The 21076-nt window shown below is 59.6% G+C and overlaps 1 protein-coding gene across 1 annotated transcript in view; it reads left to right on the top strand.

Moving 5' to 3' along the window:
* The first annotated feature begins 623 nt into the window (after positions 1–623).
* Positions 624–21076, top strand: part of NCS1 (neuronal calcium sensor 1) — a 50869-nt gene continuing 30416 nt past the window's right edge. Inside the window, exon 1 of the mRNA XM_044264682.1 lies at positions 624–749. Within this exon, the coding sequence (XP_044120617.1) occupies positions 686–749 (64 nt within the window). The 5' untranslated portion in view covers positions 624–685. The remainder of the gene's footprint in view (positions 750–21076) is intronic.

Genomic DNA, 21076 nt, shown 5'->3' with positions numbered 1-21076 from the left:
CGGCGCCGCGGGGGGCCCGGGCGGGGGTGTGGGGGGGTGACCGCCCCCTCCCGCCGCGGGCCCGGGCGAGGCCGGGGGCGCCCCTCCGCCGGCCGGTCGGTGCCCGCGGGGCTGCCGTGCGGCGGGGCGCAGGCCCGGCCGGGCGGGTGCGGGGCGGGAGGTGGCGCCGGGCGCTGAGTGGCGGCTCCGGGTCCACCCCTGGCGCGCCGGTGCGAGCGGGAGGCGGGAGGCGGGAGGCGGGGAGCGCAGGGGCGGCGGCGAGAGGGAGCGCAGCAGCGAGCATGTGCCGCGGAGCCCAGTAACCAGGGACGACCGCGGCCACCCCGCGGCCGCGTCGGCGCCCAGCCCAGCGCAGCTCCGCGCCGCGGCGCCCGGAGAGGGCGGCGGCCGGACGGCCCGGGCCTGCGAGCGGCCGCCCCGCGCCCCCGGCCCCGCGCCGCGCCCAGGGGGGCCGAGGCGCCGCCAGCCGCGCAGCGCCGGTCGCCGGAGCCCCGCGCCCGGGCCGCGCGGGCCCGGCGGAGACAAAGGCGCGGCCCCGGCCCGGCTCCGGCTCCGGCTCGGCTCCGGCCCGCCGGCCCTCCGCGCGCCCCGCCCGCCGCCCGCCCCGGCCCCGCGCCTGCCGAGCCGCTCCCGCTGGGCGCCCCGACGGGGTCCGGCCGGGGGCGGGGGGCCGTGGCCGCCGAGGATGGGGAAATCCAACAGCAAGTTGAAGCCCGAAGTTGTGGAGGAGCTGACCAGGAAGACCTACTGTGAGTGCGCGCGCCGGGACCCCCGCCCCGCACTCCGCGGCGCTGCCTCCGCCCCCTCGCGCCCCTCCCCCACGCCCGGGCCCCCCACCCCCACCCCCCGGACCCCGCGTCCCTCCTCGGGGCGCGCCCGCCGCACCCCTCCCTCGGCCAGTCCCCGCCCTGCCTCCGCGCGGGCCCCTCCGCGGCCCCCCGGCCGCGCCCCCGGCCCCACACCTGGCCCTATTGTTCTAGGGCACCCCTCCCCACCCCCACGCCCGGGACGGGTGCCGCCTGTCGGCGCGCGCGGGGCCACCCCCGGGCCGGGAGGACCGGCCCCAGCCCCCTCCCCCCACCCCCGCGGCCCCTTCTCTGCAGAGCTGTCCGAAAGAGCCGGGCTGTGCCGGGGCGAGGGGCGGTGGTCGGGGAGGGGGCTCGGGGTGGCGCGGTGGCTGGGGCTGTGCGGAGCAGACTGGCACGAGCGCAGCGGGGTGGGTGATTCATGCATCACGATGCCGCTGCTGTTGCCGCTGCTGCTGCTGCGAGGTTGGCCTGTCGCCCCCTCCCTGGCCCGGATTGTGTGCGTTGGGGTGGGAGGGGGGCGAGATTTGCCAGAGAGCTCGAGGTGGCGGCGGCGCGGGGTCCTGGGCGCCCTGTGGGCTGCAGATTTACAGGGCGGATTCTCCCGTGGCTCTGATCTCACCTCCCCTTTTCGAGCTCTATCTGCCACACTGGAAAATGCGTTGATGGGGGTGGGGTGGGGGGAGTGGGGGGTAATCTGGGCCATCTCAACAGATCACCTTGGGGGGGGGGGACCCTAAGAGGAGGGTCTGCGCATTTCGGACTTCTCCAGAGCTGGCCAAGTGTGTCTTTCCACTTGGCCCAACTTCACAACTGTCCTGTACCCTAGCATCTCTGGTTTCTCTATGAAGGACTTCTCCCTTCCCTGCACCTTCTTAGGGGGACACCCCAGCTTGCCAAGAGTTCACGGCACCAGCTCCTGACCACATGCTCTTATTTTGTGGGGGGACCGGGAGGAGGACAGCTGCATGGTCTGGAAGGGCTCCTCCCTGAGTGTCTGACTTGGACGGGGGCACCCGCCCTGGGTGTGGGTTGGAGTTCAGGCCCCATACCTGGCAGCCACAGGGGCCCAGCCCCTCTGCACTCTTCCCCGAGGAAGGAGATGGACTGCCAGCCTCCTGCGTGGATGGAAGCCTGGGAGGCAGCTTCTGGTGGTGCATTGCACAACCTCTGTCCCCCCTCCCCCCCCCCATCGGTCTTCTGGGCACGTTTGCAGGTCTGGCCAAGCCCACGCTTCGGCACCCTGCCCCTCGCCCCCATGTGCTTAGAACAAAGGGGGCTTTCCTGAGTGGGCGCAAATCTGCTAGGAGGTACTGGTCCTTCTCCAGTGGCATTCTCCAGCGAGGAGCTCACATCCCTGTAGCTGCTCCCTCAAGCGCAGAAGCTCCAAGGACTGGGACTCTGTCCTTCCTGCTCTTACCCTCTTTCCTGGGAGGTGGGGGAGGAGGACAAGGTGGGGGAGGCAGGAGGTGGCCCCGTTTGGCTGCGTTCTGTGAGATTAGCTGGGTCTTCCCTCGGGCTCTGTCCAGATGTGGGCCGTGGCTGTCCGCAGACTGGCTGCAGGTGGGACTTTCCAGGCTCCTGGGCCCGGGGAGGCAGAGGGCGCCACGGGCTTTGACAGGAGGGGTAAGCTTGGGTTGCACAGGGTGTCCCCACGCATGAAGCCAGGTTACCTGCTTCCTGAGCATGTCCCTTGCCAAGCTCTGCATCATCAGCTCATAGACTCACCTTACACATGGTGGGCACTGCTACCAACTGCATTTGCAGACAAGGAAACTAACACTCAGGGGTGAAGTCGTGTGCCCGAGATCCACAGCCAGTCACCAGGCGAATGTTGGGACTCAAACTCCGGTCCGTCTCCAAAGTTATGCCCCTTGAAAGAGCTCAGAACTCAGGCGGAGAAGTTAGGAGAGGCTTTTCTTCTGTGGGTCCCTCTCTGATTCTAAATGGGAAGGGGTGGGGGGCGGTCATTTTTGCACCCCCCCCACCCCGGCACATCTGTCAGCCTTGGGAGAAGGTGAGTCAACAGGACTTTGGTAGGAAGGGGTCTGGCGGTGCTGAGCCAGCCTGGGCTATTTTTAAAGGCCTTTGGAGACCTGGAACAGTTTTGATCAGAGAGTTAGCTGAGTACTATTCTCCATAGAACCCTTATTAGGTATGGGCTGGGGGAGGCGGCAGGGGGATTCATCGGCTTCCCGTCTGTCTCCCTTGCTGCTGCTTGGCTCTGCTGACACTTAGTAGGTCCACAGATATTTGCTGATGGAAAGTCTCCCGGCAGGAAAAGCAGAGAAAGCCTCCAGATTGTCCTAAGGCCCCCAGATGGGCTTCCTTCTGATGGGGCCTGGGGCCATCTGCTCTGTGTTCTGGGGGTTCTGTGTGAAGAGAGGCGCACTCAGCAGGGGCCGTCGGCGTCTCCGGGAGAGCTTGTTAAGTTTCAAGTGCATGGCTGGCTTTGCGCTCAGATTTCTCAGGCCTCAGGCCTCAGGTCTGGGCTGGGTCCAGGGCCTTGCGTCCTTGGCAGGTGTTTGTCGCGCAGATCCTGGTTCCCAGGAGCCCCATCTGAAGACCCACACTGGTTCCCGGGGTGCTAGGCCACCTCGGGAGAGCACAGCTGGCGGCAGCACCCAGAGGGGAGTCCAGATGTTCACCTGGGTCATTGCTGGCTGCCGCCCCTCTCCATCTCCGTGGGAAAGACTGTCCCGGTGGTGTGTGTTTGCGTCTGTGTGTGCGTGCGCGGGGGCGCAGGAGAAGGTCTCAGACACATCTGGCCGAAGCCTAGCGAAAACCTCCCGTCTTTCAGGCTGAACACTGCAGATGAGATGTTTTTTCCTCCTCTGCAGATAAGATTTTGTACATCGTCGTGTCCCATCATGCCATCCTCACCCCTCCTGGCACAGCTCACATCCAGGAGCAGCAGGGGGTTCGAGACTGCGGTGGGGGGGGGGGCGGCCCTGTCCAGCCATTACTCGGAGAACAGGAGTCCCTGCGGCCGGCAGTGCAGTTTCTCAGATGCCTGGCCCAGTGTCTTCCAGCTTGTTGGTGAGGCTGTTCTCAACCCTGTGTGCCCAGACTGTGGGACAGGCCAGCCCCTCCCCGAAGTGACCCTCGGTTTCGTCATCTGCGAAATGGGTATGCTCATGGTACTTGGCTCCCAGGGGAAGTAGGGCGTCTGCAGGGTAATTTCCTTATAGCCCAATATGTAGCCTTTCGCAAAGGTTCCTCCTTAAGGTGCGACAAACACTTGTCAAGGACGTAAGGGTGCATGTGAACAGTTGTCACTTGTGTCACTTTGACGACACGACTCAGCTTCATCTTGAATTGATCGTAAACACATCTTGCCGTCAAAGCTCGTCTCTCTGCACAGGAATCTTCCCACAGCCCCGGACTTTGTGCTTGGCCCACAGGAGGCAGAGAAAAGTGGGAAACTTGGTGTGCCTGAATCCTAGCAGGTTCTTGTTTTACCTGGTCTGCCCTCACCTGCTAGTCATCAAACGCTCACTCGGGGTTGGGCGTAGACACTGAAAAGGGAAGGAGAGGGCTGTAACTCTTGCCTTCAGAGGGAAACCAGCCAGAGGTCCCAGAAACCAAGCTTAAGCCGTCTGCTGCGGTCTGAGCTGCGTTGGTTTTCCGGCCTCTGGGCTCCAGCCAGGCAGCCCCAACAAGCAGATACCACCGCCCTACCTCCCTTCCTTAGCCTCTCCCCCTGGGGCTCCTGGCACTCTTCAGGGACCCCTGCGTCCAGGACTCGGAGGAGGTCGCCTGCTTCTTGTCGCTCTTGGTCAGCCCAGGCTCTGCCTTGACCTTGCTTGCCAACCTTGAATCTCTGCAGCCTTATTCCTGATGCCCCGGAGGGTGCCCGGCATGCTGCAGCTTGTGGAGGGAAGACACAACCAGAGGGGAGGTCCAGGCAGCCGGCCCCTAATGCTTCTGCCCCCGCAAAGCTGAGAAGGGGACCCCCCGTTTGCCTTCAGGAGTCTGGGGTTAAGAGATGCTGAGTGTCACCCGTTGGGCTCTTGTGACCCTCTGGCTTGGGATGGTCACACGAGGGTCCCTTCCTGTAAGAGAAGGAATATTCTCCGATGATCACTCCCCTCCTCCCGGGGCTGCTTAGCCCCCCTGTCGGGGGAAGCTGTAGCTGGTACCCATCTGAGGACAAATGAGTCGGGCTGTGAAGGGCCCCACAGCCAGGCAAGGAATAAGCCACCCAGGAGAGGGAAGGCCCAGAGGGAGGAAGGCGGCTTCTGTGATCCTGTGTATCCTGGGCACAAGGGGGTGAGACCAGGGAGGCCTGCTCGCTCTCTCCACTGGAGGTAAGAGAAAGCAGCAAGAGGAACTGATGTTAGGGGCGTTACGCTGCGGGTGGTGGGGAGGGGTGCATCTGGGCAGGAAACATCCACGTCTGCTCTTAGGAAAGAACTCAGTATCCTGGAGAAGGGGGCTGGGTCCTCAGTCAGGCTCTGTGACCTTGGGCAAGTCACTTACCCTCTCTGAGCACCAGCTCATTCATCGACAGCAGCTTCCCATATGACTCTGGGGATCCAAGTGGGAGGATGCTTGAAGGTCCCAACTCTGGGCCAGAAAGGGAAGAGGGGTGGTTTGGCAGCAGGATCTCTGGGAGGATAGTAGGCTTCCGGGGCCAGATGGGCTGGGGTTCTGGCTCTTTCCTTGGGCAAAGCCCTTGTCACAGATCTTTACTTTCCTCCTATGGAAGACGGGCAGCCCAGACCCTCAGAATTGGCTTCGGGAGTGTGTGAAGGGTTTAGTACGGTTCCTGGTTCTGGATGAGGGGGGAACCTTTAGACTTCTGGTGGCTTTGCTCCTAGGATCCTCTGTCTCCTAGAGCAGGGAGAGCCGAGTGGGTCTGCGGCCTGCCCTTTTGTGCTAAGAGACGCAGAGAGGCCAGAGGTGGGGCAGGAACTTGGGGGGAGTCACAGAGCATTGCCTTCTCCTCACACCTGTTCTGTCTCCTTCCGTCTCCAGCCTTATACCGCCCCACCCCAGAGATGCTGGCGGTATGAGGGGAAAGCCCATTTTCTGGCCACCCAGCTCCCTCTCCTCCCAAGGCCAGACCTCCGCCCCTCTGGGCAGATCGTGGGGCGTGGGGCAGTGCAGCTGGAGCTGGGCCCGGCCCACAGCTCTCTGCACCCAGGACCCTGAAGGCCATGGAAGGGATCTGCCCATTTTCTGAGTTGAGCTGGGGGGCCGTGGAAGGAGAAAGTTAGATGTGGGTGTGGAGAGTGTTCTTATCTGCAGTCCAAGGGTGCTCATGAGGGCCGGGGGAGGTCAGGGTGATGAATTGGGTGTCCGTGAGCAGGACCACAGATTCTGGGTATGTGTAGCAAGAAGATTCTGGGGAACTCGGTATGTAGGTTTCATTACCTTATACATTTGGGATTTTATACTTCTTACTTTCTTTTTTAAACCTGACAAGTGTGAATGTTTGCTCACATCCTGAACTATTCTTTTAAAACATGACTTTTAAGGGGTGCCTGGGGGGCTCTGTCAGTTAAGCGTCTGACTCTCGATCTCAGCTCAGGTCTTGATCCCAGGGTCGTGGGTTGGAGCCCTCAGTTGGGCCCCATGTCAGGCATGGATTCTACTTAAAAAAAAAAAAAAAAAAGAAAGAAAGAAAGAAAAGAAAAATTTAAAGCATGTTTAAAAAAATAAAAAGCATGTATTTTTAATGGTGTATCACACGAATGCAATGTTTTATTTGATCCCCTGTCATTGGACAGTTGGGTTCCTTCCTTCCTTTCCTCTTCCTTCTCCTCCTCCTCCTCCTTCTTTTTGCCAATATCAATAGTGCTGTGACAAACATTTTTCTACTCAATCTTTGTAGGAACATCTTTGCAATAAGTTTTTGCATGTAGCTCTTCTTGAAGATACATTCCCTAAGGGGCACCGGGGTGGTTCAGTCATTAAGTGTCTGCCTTTGGCTCAGGTCCTAATCCCAGGGTCCTGGGATCCAGCCCTGCATTGGGCTCCAGCCCCACATTGGGCTCCCTGCTCAGCAGGAAGCCTGCTTCTCTGTCTCCCACTCCCCCTGATTGTGTTCCCTCTCTCACTGTGTTTCTGTTAAAAAAAAAAAAATACATTCCCCAAAATGAAACTGCAGAGTTAAAGCCTAGGGATGTCTTAAAAGGCTTTTGATAGAAAAATTGTTAAATCGCTTTCCAAAAAGTATGTTCCCATTTCCGTTCTCAGCAAATGTGGATGAGAGGGCGCCTGTTTCCCTGCAATCTTGCCAGCACTGAGTCTTACTGCTTTTCTTGATTACTGCTGATTTTGTGGGGAAGAAGAGAGTAGCTCACTCTTTGTTTCCTTTTTTTTTTTTTAAGATTTTGTTTATTTATTTATTTATTTTTTAAAAGATTTTTATTATTTGTTTATTAGAGATCACAAGTAGGCAGAGAGGCAGGCAGAAAGAGAGGAAAGGAAGCAGGCTCCCTGCTGAGCAGAGTGCCCGATGCGGGGCGCAGTCCTAGAACTCTGGGATCATGACCTAAGCGGAAGGCAGAGGCTTTAACCCACTGAGCCACTGAGGCGACCCTACTCTTTCAATGTTCATTCCTTTGATTACTATTAAATAGGATCCTAGGACCTTTGAGCTAGAGGAGGTGCCTTTATTTTACAAATGGAAGAACCAAGTACTAGAAAGACTAAGTGTTCCTCCCAAGGTTATAAGGCAGATACCAGGCAGAAACCCAGGACTACTGCCTCTAAATGTTGGGGTGTCCCCCACTGTGCCATAATGGTTGGTTGTTGGGGTTGAGACAGGGGTGTCTTGCTGTTTTCTGATTTGGTTCATCTTGTCCTAAATATCTCTTCCTCTCAGGCAAGGAAAAAACCAGTATCAATTAAAAAGAGCATCCTTCTTACTGGATGTAACACGCCGCATGTCTGGGGTGTGGTCTGTTTACCAGGGCAGAGAACGTCATAAATTAATGTGCCAAGTTTCCAGGTAACTTGAAATTGGGGTCAGATTCCCAGCCGAGGGCAGGACTGCAGAGTGTTGAGAGCTTGTGGGATAGCTTGCTGTCTTCGGGCTGCGACTCTGCCCAGCCCCTTACGCCTCTGAGTCCTGGGTGTCTTGTGTGCGAGGTGGGGATGGACCACAGTGCTTTTCCCAACAGGCAGACAGGCGAGTAGTAAGTGCTCAGTAAAGACTCCCATAAGAAAGAGGCTGCTTAGCTCTTGGTGTCAGGGGACAGGGGTCCTTGGCCACCCCCCACCCTGTGGTGGCCTCTGTATTTGGCCCAGGTGTCCGTGGCAGGATCCTTCTGCACTGGGCTCCTGGCTCAGTGAGTGGTAGAATTTAGGTCCCTGCTTAGAGGTGGCCTGGGAGGGCCAGAGAGACACCTGCCTGGGCTTCAGTCCCAGAACCCTCACAGCCTGGACAGTGTCGGTGGAGTCCCCAGTGCCCCTGCGACTCAGTTTCCCTTTCTGTATGACATTCCGATGGCCAGCTGGTGAGAAGTCTGTGGGGCGGCTACACTGGGGCTCCAGGGACTGAGCGAGCTGGCCTTGGTGTCCGCTGACTTGGGATCATGAGCTGTCTCACCTGCGGGTACAGTTCTTAGTTTCTCCTGCCTCGGTTTTCTCATCTGCGAATTGGGGCTGTTGTGGGTGAGGTTAGGGATCACTGAGACAGGAATTGGGTGGCTCATCGGTGATGAAGGCGAATCTGCAATCAACACCGTGGATCAGAGGCCGGCCCTGCTGCACGTTCATGTCAACTCAGGGTTCCACGCGCCGATCGCCAGCTCCTCCCGGGAATCGTGGGTGGTCCTCGCTTACAGATGAGAAACTGAGGCCCACGGGGGATCAGGGTGGGCCCAAGGCCGCCCATCTGGTGAGCGACACTGCTGGCGTTTGATCCTGGGCCGAGCGGGGGTCCTTGGGCGTGGGGGGCGCCGAGAAGCTGCCTCGGAGGTGTGCGGGCGATCGTGAGCCAGCGTGGGTGCCTGGTGTGGGTGTGTGGTGGGGCGGGGGCCGCGGATCACATGTGCGAGCCCCGGTTCGCGGGGGCGGGCTCCGGGCGTGAGTGACGGGGTCGCGGCGTGTGTCGGGAGTGGGCGAGCCGGCGTGTCTGTGCCCGCGCGTGCGCGCGCTGCTGGGTGTGCGGGCAGCTCTGCGCAGGTTGTAAACGCAGATGCTCCTGGGGGGCGGGGGACGCTGGGACGGGAGCGGGGTGCGCTGTGCGGGGAGGAGGCAGAGACAGGCCCGGGGACCTGAATCAGAAGATGATGGTGCAGTTGCCTGCTCGGGGACCAGGAGGCTTGGCTGCCGCTTTTCACCCTTCCGCCCTCACCGTGGACCTCTGTGGGAGCCCTTCCCTCCTGGGGCAGTGCGAGAACTGGGGAGAAGGAACAAAAGTGACAGCCCCCACTTACCAAGGGAGTATACTGGGCGGCGAATACTGAGTACAGATACACCGGCCTCTGGTCTCGCCACAACCCTGGGATTAGCGACTACTGTGCCCATTTTATAGGTGAAGAAAAAGAGGCCCAAGCAGATTGAGAGACATGCACATGGCTTCCCACACAGTCCGCGGCCACGCTGGGGCTCAGTCTCCAATCTTTGTCTGCCCTTCCCTCTGTGTGCCTGCCTCCTACAGTCTCTGTGAACCTTATAACCTTAGAGCTGCTGAGTAAGGTAGTGAGCACCCCATCATTGGAAGCACTCAAGCAGCTGCTGGATATCACATACTGGCCGGGCGTCCCAGATTCCTGGGCTGGAAGTGAGGTTGGACAGTGGGTAGGATCCTTCCAGCTTCATAGCTTTACAGGTGGCCCTAGTGGTTCTAGATGTTTTGCCTCCTGCTAGGGATTTGGGGCATCCTTGGCCTTGGCTTCCTCTGGGTGTAGGTAGAACTGAGACCTGCAGGAAGGCAGCAGGACGATGGTCTTAAGTCCGGGGGGCAACGGGGGGCTGCCCTGCCTTGGCCTCTTAGGCTTTCTCAGCCTCTGCCCATCCCAGGGGAGGCTCCGATGCTCGTGAGGTGACCAGCGCTGTGCTAACCTCACAGGGTCCTCCCAGCCTGGGAGCTCAGAGGCGGTGTGTCCCACTGTCCAGGGCTGGCACCATCCCTGCTGCTGAGGAGCCCGCAGGCTGGAGCTGAGAAGCAGGAGGCAGCCCAAGGTTAAGGTCTTGGAGACCAACAGTATACGCCTGTAGCGCCCCTAGCCTTACTGCCCTGCCAGTGCCTGGTATGGCAAGGGTGCCTCGAGAAACGTCTCTTGGACAAAGTGGGAGACCACAGGTGCAGTGCGAGGCTCAGGGACACAGTAACAGAGGGGTCCTCAGGGCCCGGAGGCCTGGTAGCAGCGCCTTGAAGGTTGGGACATGTGTAGTGGAAAGTTTTTTTTTTGTGCAGTGCCCGACCTGGAGTCACGAATAGGGCAGGACCGTGAACACCTCTGTAGAAGGCTCTGGGCTTCCCAAAGTGTTTGTCTGTGTGTTGCCTTGTTTTGGTCCTCTGCTGACCAGGGTGGGATGTGCTTGTGCTCCTGACCTGCCATCAGATGGGGTGGGGCGGGAGGGGATGGATCTCCAGGTTGGAGTCTGGAGTCCTGGTTCCAGCCCCACTTGCTATGGCTTTTAGCTGCCCCCTCAGGGTCTCAGTTTCTCTGATGTCCCACTGTCTATGTGATGGGGTGTCACCTTTTCTTAGCTTGAGGGTATCCTGATGGGGCCACCCAGGGGACAGTGCTCCCCACCTGGTGAGTCTGTGTTGGGGGTGCCCGGGAAGGGGGGCAGGGCAGCTGCAGGCTCTGGCACGCCTGGTCTCGTGGGGTGGCACCAGGAAGCTGATGGGGCGTCCAGGCCACCGTGCTCCAGATTCCCTGGCAGGGGAGAAGGAGGAGGGCGGGAGGAATGTGGCTTTGAGGAATGTTTAACCCAAAGCAGAAATAGCACTCCACTTTTTTTTATTTTAGGCTTGGGTTTTCAGCTAGGAAGTGGGCTCCCTCTCTTTCCCTCTCTCTCTCTCCCCAGCCTCCCCTGGCTCCCCCACTGCTCTGGCCTTTTGGGGACAGAAGGTGGCCTCTTCCCAACCCCCCCCCCCCAACTAAGAAGCTGCTGTGGTAATCAGGAAAGCCCTGGATTTGGTGGTAGGCGGAGCTGGGTTCAGATCCCCCGTTCTCCACCTCCCAGCCCTGGGGCCACTTCCCACCCTGACCGTCTCTGCTCTGTCTTCCGTCGAACTGGAGAGGGGCCAGTGACGCGAGTGGAGAGGGCTCGTCTGTGGGGCCGTGTCAGACGCTCCTGCTCAGGTAGCAGCCAGGCCTAGTGTGAAGCCCAGCTCCTCTCTTGAGCTCCCGGAACTTGACCAAGTTCTTCCCCCCAGCCTCCTGACTTCACCTGTAAAATGGGCAGACAATGATAATCTACCTACCTACCGGCCTACCGTGATTGTGGCTGGAATGAGTGTGAAAATATTGGCCAGAGGGAAGGGTGGGTCCCAAGCTCCTGCATCCCTCCTCTGCGCCCCAGTGGCCTCCTGCAGGCTGGCTGCCGGGTTGAATGAGAGTCCGTGTGCTGGGCAAGGGGCAGCTCGGAGGCTCTCTTCACCTGATCCCCCTGCCCCCGCTTCTGCCAGCATCTCTGTGGCCTCTCCGAGGGAGATGCCCAGGAACTGGCCAGGGGCCTCCCCAGACCGGGTGGCAAGGACACGTTCAGCTTGTCCCCTTCTCATTCAGCTGTGTGCACCCTGAGGACAGAGTCGTCTCATTGTGGGGGTCACCGCTGTTCCCCCGGCTCGTAGAACAGAGCCTGGCACGTAGCTGTTGGAATCAATGAGCAGCTACGGAAAGGAAGAAACTAACAAGAGAGCAGAGCTTCTTATCCGTCTCCGGTCTGCACTTTCTGTTCCCGTCTGTCCCCCTCCTACCTCCTGGGCCCAGGTTGGGGGGCCTGCTCTGTCTAGGGGGTGGTCCTGAGAAGCCAGGCACAGGGAGGCTGGGCCCCGGCAAAGAAGGGCCTGGGCCCTTCCCACCTCCCTGGAGGCTGGGGACACGAGGAAGGGTCCAGCCAACCGGCATGGCCCCTCCTTCCAGCGGCCCCCCCCACCCCCCGCCGCTCCTGTCTCTTTGTAGGAACCAAGAGATTCCTGTTCAAAGGCAGGAGATGGGCTATTTTTGGCACTGTGGGGGAAAAAGCGAATGCTTCCCTTCTGTTCAAAAGTATATGGTGTGTGAGCTGGGCAGACAAGGCGCTCGACAGGGCTCAAAGCCCATGCTGCCCGGGCTTCCGCCCACCTTCCCCTCCTCACCCCACTGGCCCCCAGAGTCCGGCCCCCCGTCCGGGGCTCAGCAGCCCACACGGCCCCGGTGGGTGATTATTATTTCCAGACTACCCATGATGAGGCCCTTGCTGGGCCTGAGCAGAGCATGATCTTAATTAAAACTAATAGCAGCCCTAGAAATAAAGGAGAGGAACCTGCTAGTCACTTTTACCTCGATGCGTGTTTCCTTGGCCCAGGCCGGGCGGAGCTGGGGGTGGTTGTGAGAAGGAGGCCCAGCCGGCGGGGGGAGAAGGGCTGGAGGCCCCGGGTGCCCATGTCGGGGGACTTCGGCCAAAGGTATCCCCGGGCGGCCTTGCCACTCTTTACTTCGAGATGCGGAGAGTCTTTGTGGATCCACTGCCCCATGCCAGGTCCTGTGAGTGCCAGGATTTCTGGATGGATGGATTTCTGGCCTTCCTGGCATTTGCAGTGTGGTGGGGCGACGGATAGGAGGCTAGGATAAGCATCAAGGCAGGGCATTCCACAATGCTGCAGGAGGCTACCGGGTCCGAGGTGCATCTGGGAGGGCTTTCCGGAAGAGATGATGTTTCGGTTGAAACCTGAGGGTAGGGTTGCCAGCCATAATCAACAGTTATTCATTATTGATCTGAAATCCAGATTTAACCGGGCATCCTGTATCTTTATGTGCTAAATCTGATGACCCTACCTGGAGCTGAGAAGGCACAAAGAGGTTTTGGGGGGGTAATTTATGGGGGATGCTGGAAGTGTTTTAGGCTGAAGGAGCGGCATGTTCCAGGTCTGGAGGCATCTAGGACGTAGATGACGTAGGGACTGAGGACGTAGGGAAGGTGCACTGGCTGGGATGGAGAGCAGACACCTGGTAAGGAGGAGGAATAGTAAATTAGCCCCAGGAAGGGGCCGTCCCTCAGTAGGGTGGGGGCCCACTGGAGGGAGCCCTGCTGGGGGCCAGTCTTGGGAACCAGGTGAGCCATGTGAAGCCCCACGGACCCTAGGGGAGTTGGGTGTCCACCTTGACCAAAGGAGGCCCCATCAAGGGGTCACAGCCTCCATCTGGCCTCTGGTGGGTTCCGGCAGGACTGAATGATGTGCGGCTGTACCTCTCCGTGACGCGTTACTGCTTGGAGCCCCAGTGCAAGGGTCCTCCTGCTGCCCAGGACCAGGATAAGGACCAGGACAAATCACTTCCATGCAGAGGCCAGATTGGAGTCACCCTCTGTTCTCAGTTCTTAAAGGGCCAGAGCCCGAAGTGCTGCTGGCCACCCAGGGTGCCTCGGGCTCCAGAACCCACTCAGCATCCCCCTAGGGACACTGTGGGGAGCAGGGCCACCCTCGTGGGCCTCAGGTGCAGGCGTCACTGCCTGCCGCTGGCTAGTCACTCTCAGTGGGGACCTTGCCACATCTTGGGCAGGAAGGAGAGGGAGGCATGCTGGCGGTGGAGGTGGGGCGGGGTCCTGCTGACCCCGTGCCTGCCCAGTTTCCATGCCCAGTACTGCCCCTGCTTGGTCCCTGTATCCCCAACAGTGTTGCCTCCAGCTCCCCGGTCTGGGGGGGGCTTGCACCTTCCCTGGGCCTCTAGGGTCCCCTCCCCCACTCGCGTTCTGAAGTTTCCTTGCTCTGGGACTTGTGACCTTATTAAGGGCTGAGACTGAGCTGGCTCCTGCCTGAGCTGGGGTGGAGACCAGCCCAGCATGTCCCCACCTGCTCCCGGGTCTGGGGATGAGGCAGGGAAGTGGGGGAATGTTGGGGTAGGCAGATGCCACATGCCCCAGGATGGGGCTCCTCACACCCCTCCCCCATCCAAGGTGCCCGTGTTAGTGGCTCTGTTCATCTTGTCTCTGGATGCTGTGACACCTTTATTAGTAATAGTAGCAGTTGCTAACCTTTTGGGGCCCGCACTGTGCCTCATCTGCCTAGACCATGTCCTGCTTCTTCAGGCCAGTCCTTTGTCCCAGCGAGCTGTGGCTTCTCGTGGTTCCCTGAGCTCACCACACTGTGGGTCATCTCCGGAAAGCCCTCTCCCTTCCTCTTCACCTGCTGAGGCCCGCCCATCCTTTCGGTGTCAGTCGCTGTGCCCTTTACCCCAGGGAGCAGCGCCGACCCCCTGACTGGGTCAGGATCTCACTTCACACACGTGGTTAGACGGCGGGGCTCTTGTGTGCTTGGGTCCGTCTCTCCTCATTGGAGACTTGGAGCGCAAGGACCTGTGTCTGGGTCAGTGCTGTGTCCCCAGAGCCCAGCTCAGGGACTGGCCCATAGGCTGCTCAGCGTTTACTGGATGAATGAAGGGGTAAAGATACCACATGTCCGTCCCTCCTCGTCCTTCTTTTCTCCCTTCCCTTTTAATTAATTAATTAATTAATTAGTTAGTTATTTTTAGAGAGAGAGAAAAGGAGTGCTTAAGAGTACAGCTTCAGGACAAGCCCACTTATTAGCCACGAGGCATAACCTTGAGTTCTAGAAAGTAAAAGCAGGCGCGTCTGCTTCCCCACCCCGAACAAGCAGGACACACACACATGCATTCTCCAAGAACAGATATGCATTGAGCACCTACTGCATACTGGAGGTTGTTTTATGGCTGTGACCTAGGCAGACACAGATCCCGCCCCATGGAGCCCTGGCCACCGAGGAAAGACCAAATTAGAGAATCCAGGCAGGCAGAAAGACGGGAACAGAACCTCTCCTCCTGCTGTCCAGGCTTTCCTCTGCGTATGCAGCCTGGGTTGATTTTATTCTCAATCTCCTGATGAGGAGACTGGGCCTCAGAGAGGTGAACTGACTTGTCCAGTGTCCCACAGCTGGAACATGGGAGGGCTGGGGTTGGAACCTGGGAGCGTCCCTTGGTCTGGGTTGCTCGGCCAAAGCAAGTTGTTAATCGATGAGCAGATACTGAGAACCTTTGCTTCCCAGCTCCAGTGGCCCTTTGCCGGGGAGTTAGGGAAACCAAAGATTCGGTGCCTCTTGGAGGGCCCCAGGTGATGCTGTTTGGGAGGCAGGCAGGAAGGTAACTCCCAGAGTGCATTTGTGTGATATGAGAAGTGCTGTCCTTTGCCAGCAATTTCTGGACTCGCATGGACGCTGGTTCTGGTCCCAGCCTCAGTGCAGACTGACGTTGGTCCTTGGGCAAGTGGCTTCACCCCTAGAAGCCTCCGTCTCCTGATCTGTAGCAGGAGGGATGCAAAGTCCTTGCCCCACAGCGTCGCTCGGGCTCTGAGTGAGATTAACGCATGCTGCGTGCTTAGCGTGGGTGGGCACGCAGTCAATGCTAAGTAAATAGAGACTTCTTCGTCTCTGGAAGCTGCAAGACAGAGTACATCTCTCTGCACGTTTAATAATTTTAGGGGGGAAAGTTATTTAGCCTATTTAGAAATTAAAATCAATGCATCTTATAACTTTATTTTTAGGGTAAAATAAATGCGTACAAATGACGGAGCAGAATGCAAAACTCGGGGGAATATTTGAGCTGGAACATACGATGTGAAATACACCCCGTTTCCCGTGGCTTCCTGAGACTCTGCCCCTGCTCTAGGGACCAAGCCCTTTCTCCTCCCCATGAGCCAGTGGGAGTGAACATTCATACCCCATTTGTCAGATGAGAAAACTGAGACACGAGCGGAAAGACACAGTCACGCTTTTGCTGGCAGATCTAAATGTGGGAAGGTCTCCGCGTCCAGGAGAAAGAAAGGTGGAGCCTGGAGCCTGGTTCTCGGGGTGCGGATCAGCAAGGGGCACTTTGATGGGCAGGAGCCGCCACTCCCTGCTGGACCAGGGACCTCACACCCCAGGCACCCAGGGCCTGGCCCACTGTAGGTGCTCAGCGAGGGCTTGCCATGGCCTGCGGGGCTCGGTGGTGGCCCCCTCCCTGGGGACGACCATCTCCAGGCTAAAGCCTTCTTGAGGATGGGCGTCAGCGTTGGAAGGAGCTGGGTGCCCACCTCCAGTCCTCCACCAATGACTGTGACCTTGGACAAGTGCCTTTCCCTCTGGGAAGCCTCAGTTTCTTCCAACAGCTGGGGGAGTGGGTGGCAGGGACCCGCCCCCCCCAGCTGTCAACACAGGGCTTGAAGCAACCCAAGAGCACAGCCAACAGCGCTGGTGCCATTCTAGGGCTCGGGAGGGTCCTGAGGGGTCGAGAAGGAGCAGGGGCATTTTACTTGGGATCTGAGCAGCCCTGAGCAGCTCTCACGGCTTGGTCCCCTTGAGGGCTTGGCTCCTGCCTTTGCCGGAGGACATTTCCCAACATCGCCCCTCCTCCCCCCAGCAGTCTGCATCTTCTCCAGCTCTCTCCAGCTGCCGCAGGGGCAGTGAGACCCCTGACATCTTATCCTAATACCGTGGCTGTCATCGTGATAGTCTGAGTCTCCGAGTCACTCGTCACATACTGAGCTCAGCGATCTTGGCCTGCATCCCCTGGTTGGCTCCAACAGCAGCTCCATGAGAGGGAGGGGAGCTCAAGGCTCAGAGAGGGGCATACATAACCTGAGGTCACACAGCAGAGCTAGGTAGCCGGTGGGCCTGTCCCCACAAAAGCCTGAGGTGGGAGAGAGGCCGGCTTCGAGGGCTGCAGGCCTATCAGCCCGAGTCGGTCCCTGGAGCAGAGGGGTGAGGGGTGGGCAGCTGGCCTAGTTCTGGCCGGAGCCATGACCCCTGGGGCTCTGGGAGGCTTTACAAAATGCTGTGTGCAGAGGGCTCTGCACAGGGCTAGCCTCGCAGCGGCTCGCAGATCCGGTCCAGGCTTGTCTGCAGATGGCAGCCTGACGCCCGCAAGTCCCCGCACGTGAGCCCGCACAGAAGGTTCGGCATGAGCACAGCAGTCGAGGCTCTGCCCGGTGTGTCCCTGCGGACTGCTGTGGGTCCAGCTGGCGAGGGTGGAAAAAGCACGGAGAGGAGGCTGGGTCAACCACCGGTGGGGAGGGGCCCAGAGGAGAGGGCTGGGGGCGTGGGGGAGGGTGGAGGTCAAGGGCCCTGGGGAACTCTCTGCTTCTGGGTCAGCTAGAGGGGCTTCCGCAGCATCCCGCTCAGCCTGGAGCGCCCTGGAATTCCGGGCCGGAAGCCAGCTGCCTTTCTGATGAGCTCAGGCTGGCTCCCTCCAACTGGGCATTTATGGAAGACAGGAGAGGGGCGGGCGGGGGCCTGTCTCTCTCCCTACCCTAGAGGAGGCCCAGAGCGAGAGTCAGCTCCTGCGTCTGTTCTCTGGTTGTATCTGATCTCCGAGGCAGCTATCCCCAAGGGCTCCTCCTCGCCCCGAGGAGCCTGCCACCCCCCACCGCCCTATTCCACCCGCGGTCAAGGGCTCCTAGCACCTTAGTACAATACCTGGCCCTGGTTTTCTGGCCCAGGGCCCGTGCCCACCCTCCTATTTCCACGCTGTCCCTGGTGGGTGTCTGTGGCCTGCTGCTCCTTGGGCCACGGGGCCTGCAGTGGGGGTGTTGGTCCATGGCCATCCGCTGGCTGCCTGCAGGTCACTTCCTGGGGTGTGGGAGCTGGGGGCTGGAGCTCTCCAGAGTCTGTGGAGAGCTTTATGGCCAAGGTGGGCCCCTTAGGCCCCAGTCCCCATGGGAACCAGCATATTTCAGCCTCGCATACACGGGTCTGTTGGGTAATGGTCTGGGGTTTGGGACGCGTGTGGCCCTTGGAGGCTGGGGGAGAGTGGGTGTCTGCTCACCCAGCCCTTAGCACTGTAGGTAACATCTGCTGTGTGCAGGGGGGGCGGGGGAGGGTCCATGTCCTCTCTCCTAGACAGGAAAAGGGACAGGTCATGCGGCAGGGGCATAGCAGACCCCCGGAATCCAGGTCCCAGAAGCCTATCCTGCTACACCGCCTTCCCTATAGGGAACTGCCTGCCCCTCTTGGAAGTGGGGGTGGGGTGGGCCTGTCCCGGGATGGAGGGAGGGGCAGGCTGCTGTGGGGCTCGGCTGCAGCTTCCCTCCCTTCTCTGAGCTGTGCCCCGGGGAGGGACATTAGGGACGTGGGCAGCTGCCGGTGGGGGTGGTGGGAGGCCGGCCAGTGCTCAGGCGAGGGGGATCAGGTGAGGGACACCCGGCTGGCTCTGGAGTGGGGAGCTGTTCCTGGGTTTTCTGCCTCGTAGAGCAGGAAGAGGGGTGTCCCCAGGAAGGGGAGGTTCAGTCTGAGGTGGGGAATCCCTTTGGGCCTCGTGGTGCATGAGGGGCCCCTGGACCACCGTGAGGAGTGTGGGCAGGGGTTGAGCTAGAGGGAGCCAGCCGGCGGGGAGCTAGGGGTGAGGTGGGTGGGGTGACTGTGCTGCCCCCGTCCCCGACTGCCGTGTGAGAAAGGGGCTCAGGGGACCCCAGTATTTGGAGGTTGAGCAAAGGAGAGGCCCGGGGCCCAACGAGGCGCTGTTTGAGGGGTGCTGAGCTCTAGAAGCTCTCTCTGCACTTCTGAGCACTTCTTTGTCCCGGCGGTTAGTGACAAGGGGTGGCTGGGGGTAGGCCCAAAGGGCCCCACTTTCTCTTCTCTCTTTGTGTTCATCAAACCAGAGGTGTTCTTGCTGCAGCGGGGTGGTGGGAGGCATGGGTGACACAGGCCCTCGACACAGCCTCTGTCCCTGGAGACGGAGACAGGGCCTGGACTGGCCACAGGACAGTGGCTGGAGAGGCGGGAAGGAGCAGGGCAGGCCTGCCATCCCTCCCGCAGCCGCCAGCGCCTCTGTGGGGGCAGCCAGCCTCCCCGCTTTCTGTTCCCGCCGTGTTTGAGCTGAGCTGCAATCAGGAGAGAGGTATTTTGCTTTAGGGAAATCAGAATCAGACTCAACATTTATCCTGGGCTCCAGGGACCGGCTCTCTCGCGTTCGTTCCTGGCAGACGAGAACTGTGCGCGAGGGAGGAGGCCCAGGAGCACTGTTCCTGCTGTTCCTGCTGTTCCTGTGGGAGGGGCAAGGACAGGGGCTTGGCAGGCACCCCCACCACAGGGGGTGAAGGCCTGGTTGCACAGCTGGGGAGCCAGCCACACTGGGCCGGGCCCCTCCCCGCACCCAGCCACCGGCAGGTCCCCTCCCCACCTCCCCCGCCTCTCAGGGAGGTTCGTGGGAGGGGAGCGGAGGGGAGGGGAGCGGAGGGGATGCCCGGTCCCTTTCCTCCTGGCTCTGTGCCTGCTCTAAGACGGGAATTTTCTAGCTCCCTCTCAAGAAGCCCTCACCATGGCTCTGTCTGGTAGGAGTTTATACCCCATCCTTCAATGAGGAATCAGGCTCAGAGAGGTTAAGTGACTTATTCAGAGTCACACAGCCTACACAAGGCTGAGACAGGATGTGGACCCAGAGCCTCCCTCCGCCTCAACCATGCAGTTTTAAATACTGGTTTCCTAATGAGCCTGGGTGCCCCTGGCCTGTAGGCAGGAGGGGGCTGGAGGAAGACAGCTCGTTTTTAAAGTTGGCCAAAGCCGATGGCAGTTGTGAAAGTAAACATGTGTGAGAAACCCTGCAGGATGTGTCACCAGTGCAGCCAAGTGGCTTGGTGATGAGGGGGAATCGAGGAGCGTTTATTTTCTGCCCCCTGTGTGCAGGACACGGGGCCGGGTGCCCAGGTGATGCTGGGGCATGCCAGGAGAAGTGCCTTGGCCTCTGGGTACTTAGCATCCAATTGAGAAGAGGAGAAAAAGTGCCACTGTTGAGCACCTGCTGGATGCCAGACATCGTGACACGCACTTGCCATACCCTTCTCCCTCTAAGGCAGACGCTGTCATCTGTCTCTTTTTCAGATGTGTAAGGCTCTGAGGTGTGGAGGATCTGAGGTGTGGAGTCATTGCTCAGGGCCCCACAATCAGAGCCCTGGCTTGGGGTGCTGGCTGGGCTGGCCCCAGAGCCCCTTCCTTGGACCAGTCCGTTTCACTACCTTTCCCCTTGCTGAGCTGGCCCCTGCGGGCAGCACCTGGTCCCCCTCCCTGCTGTGAGCCAATGGGAAGACAGACCAGGCAGGAAACAGTGATTCCCACAAAGGGGGGGGGGCTTCAGTGGAGGGCTGTGGTGGGGGAGGAGGGCTCTGCAGAGAAGGGACATCCCAGCGGAGATCGGAAAGGGGCATAGGAATTACCCAGGAGAAGGAGGTGAGGACGTATGTCCTGGGCAGAGGATCAGCAGGTACAGAGGTCAGGAGGCGGGTGATGGCTAGCAAGGGGCTTGGAGGGGGCAGAGTGCTGGCCTGCGGTAGCCCTGAGGACAGCCTTTTGTTGTCCTGAGCCCTGAGCCTTGAGCTTGGACCCGCCTCGTTCAAGTGTGGTGTGGGTGGACGCCTGTTTAATTTCACACTTGGATGGAGGCCCCGGGGAGGAGCTGGGAAGCCTGAGCATGGGAATGTCACTCTGGTATCCAGGGGGAGTGTGGAGCAGAGGGACCCTGTGACGTCCCCCACCCCTCCCTCCCTCCCTGTGCCTGTGGTGGTCGGAGCTGTAGGCCCTTCTGGCGCTGGGGGTGGGGTGGGGGCACACCCAGGTTTGTGGGCTGATGAGGACAAACTTGTCCCTGCAACCTTCTGTTTTGAAAGTAGGAGCAACGTTGAGATGACAGTGTGGGAGCACCTGTATGACCTTCATCCAGATTTCGCCCGCGGCCAGTGTTTTGCTGGAGCTGGCTGCTTCTCTTTCTAAATGTGTGTGTGTGTGTGTGTGTGTGTGTGCATTTCTGAACCTCCCGCATGAAGCTGCCGGCATCCTGACCCTCACCCCTAAATACTGCTGGGCACATCTCCGATGAAAAGGGGCATTCTCCCACACCACCTCTGTGCCGTTCCCACCCCTAAGAAAATCAGCGGAGTCATTGGGACATCCAATTGTGGCCCGTGGCGCAGCTTCCTCCGAGGTCTGAATCATGTGTTCTGCGGCCAGTCTTTAATGCCAGATGGAGGACCCAATCCAGGCTTTGTGGGTTGCGCTTGATGGCCTTTTCCCTTTTTCAGAATGATCCCCTGCCTCATTTTACCTTTCATGCCACTGACTGACTCAAGTGTCCTGGCCAGTTGCCTTGTAGAGTGTCCCGCCTTCTGAATTTGTCTGG

The sequence above is a fragment of the Neovison vison genome, chromosome 9, assembly GCF_020171115.1.
Source record: "Neovison vison isolate M4711 chromosome 9, ASM_NN_V1, whole genome shotgun sequence".
NCBI lineage: Eukaryota > Metazoa > Chordata > Mammalia > Carnivora > Mustelidae > Neogale > Neogale vison.
The sequence above is the reverse complement of the archived record's forward strand: the minus strand, read 5'-3'. Positions and strand labels throughout refer to the sequence as shown.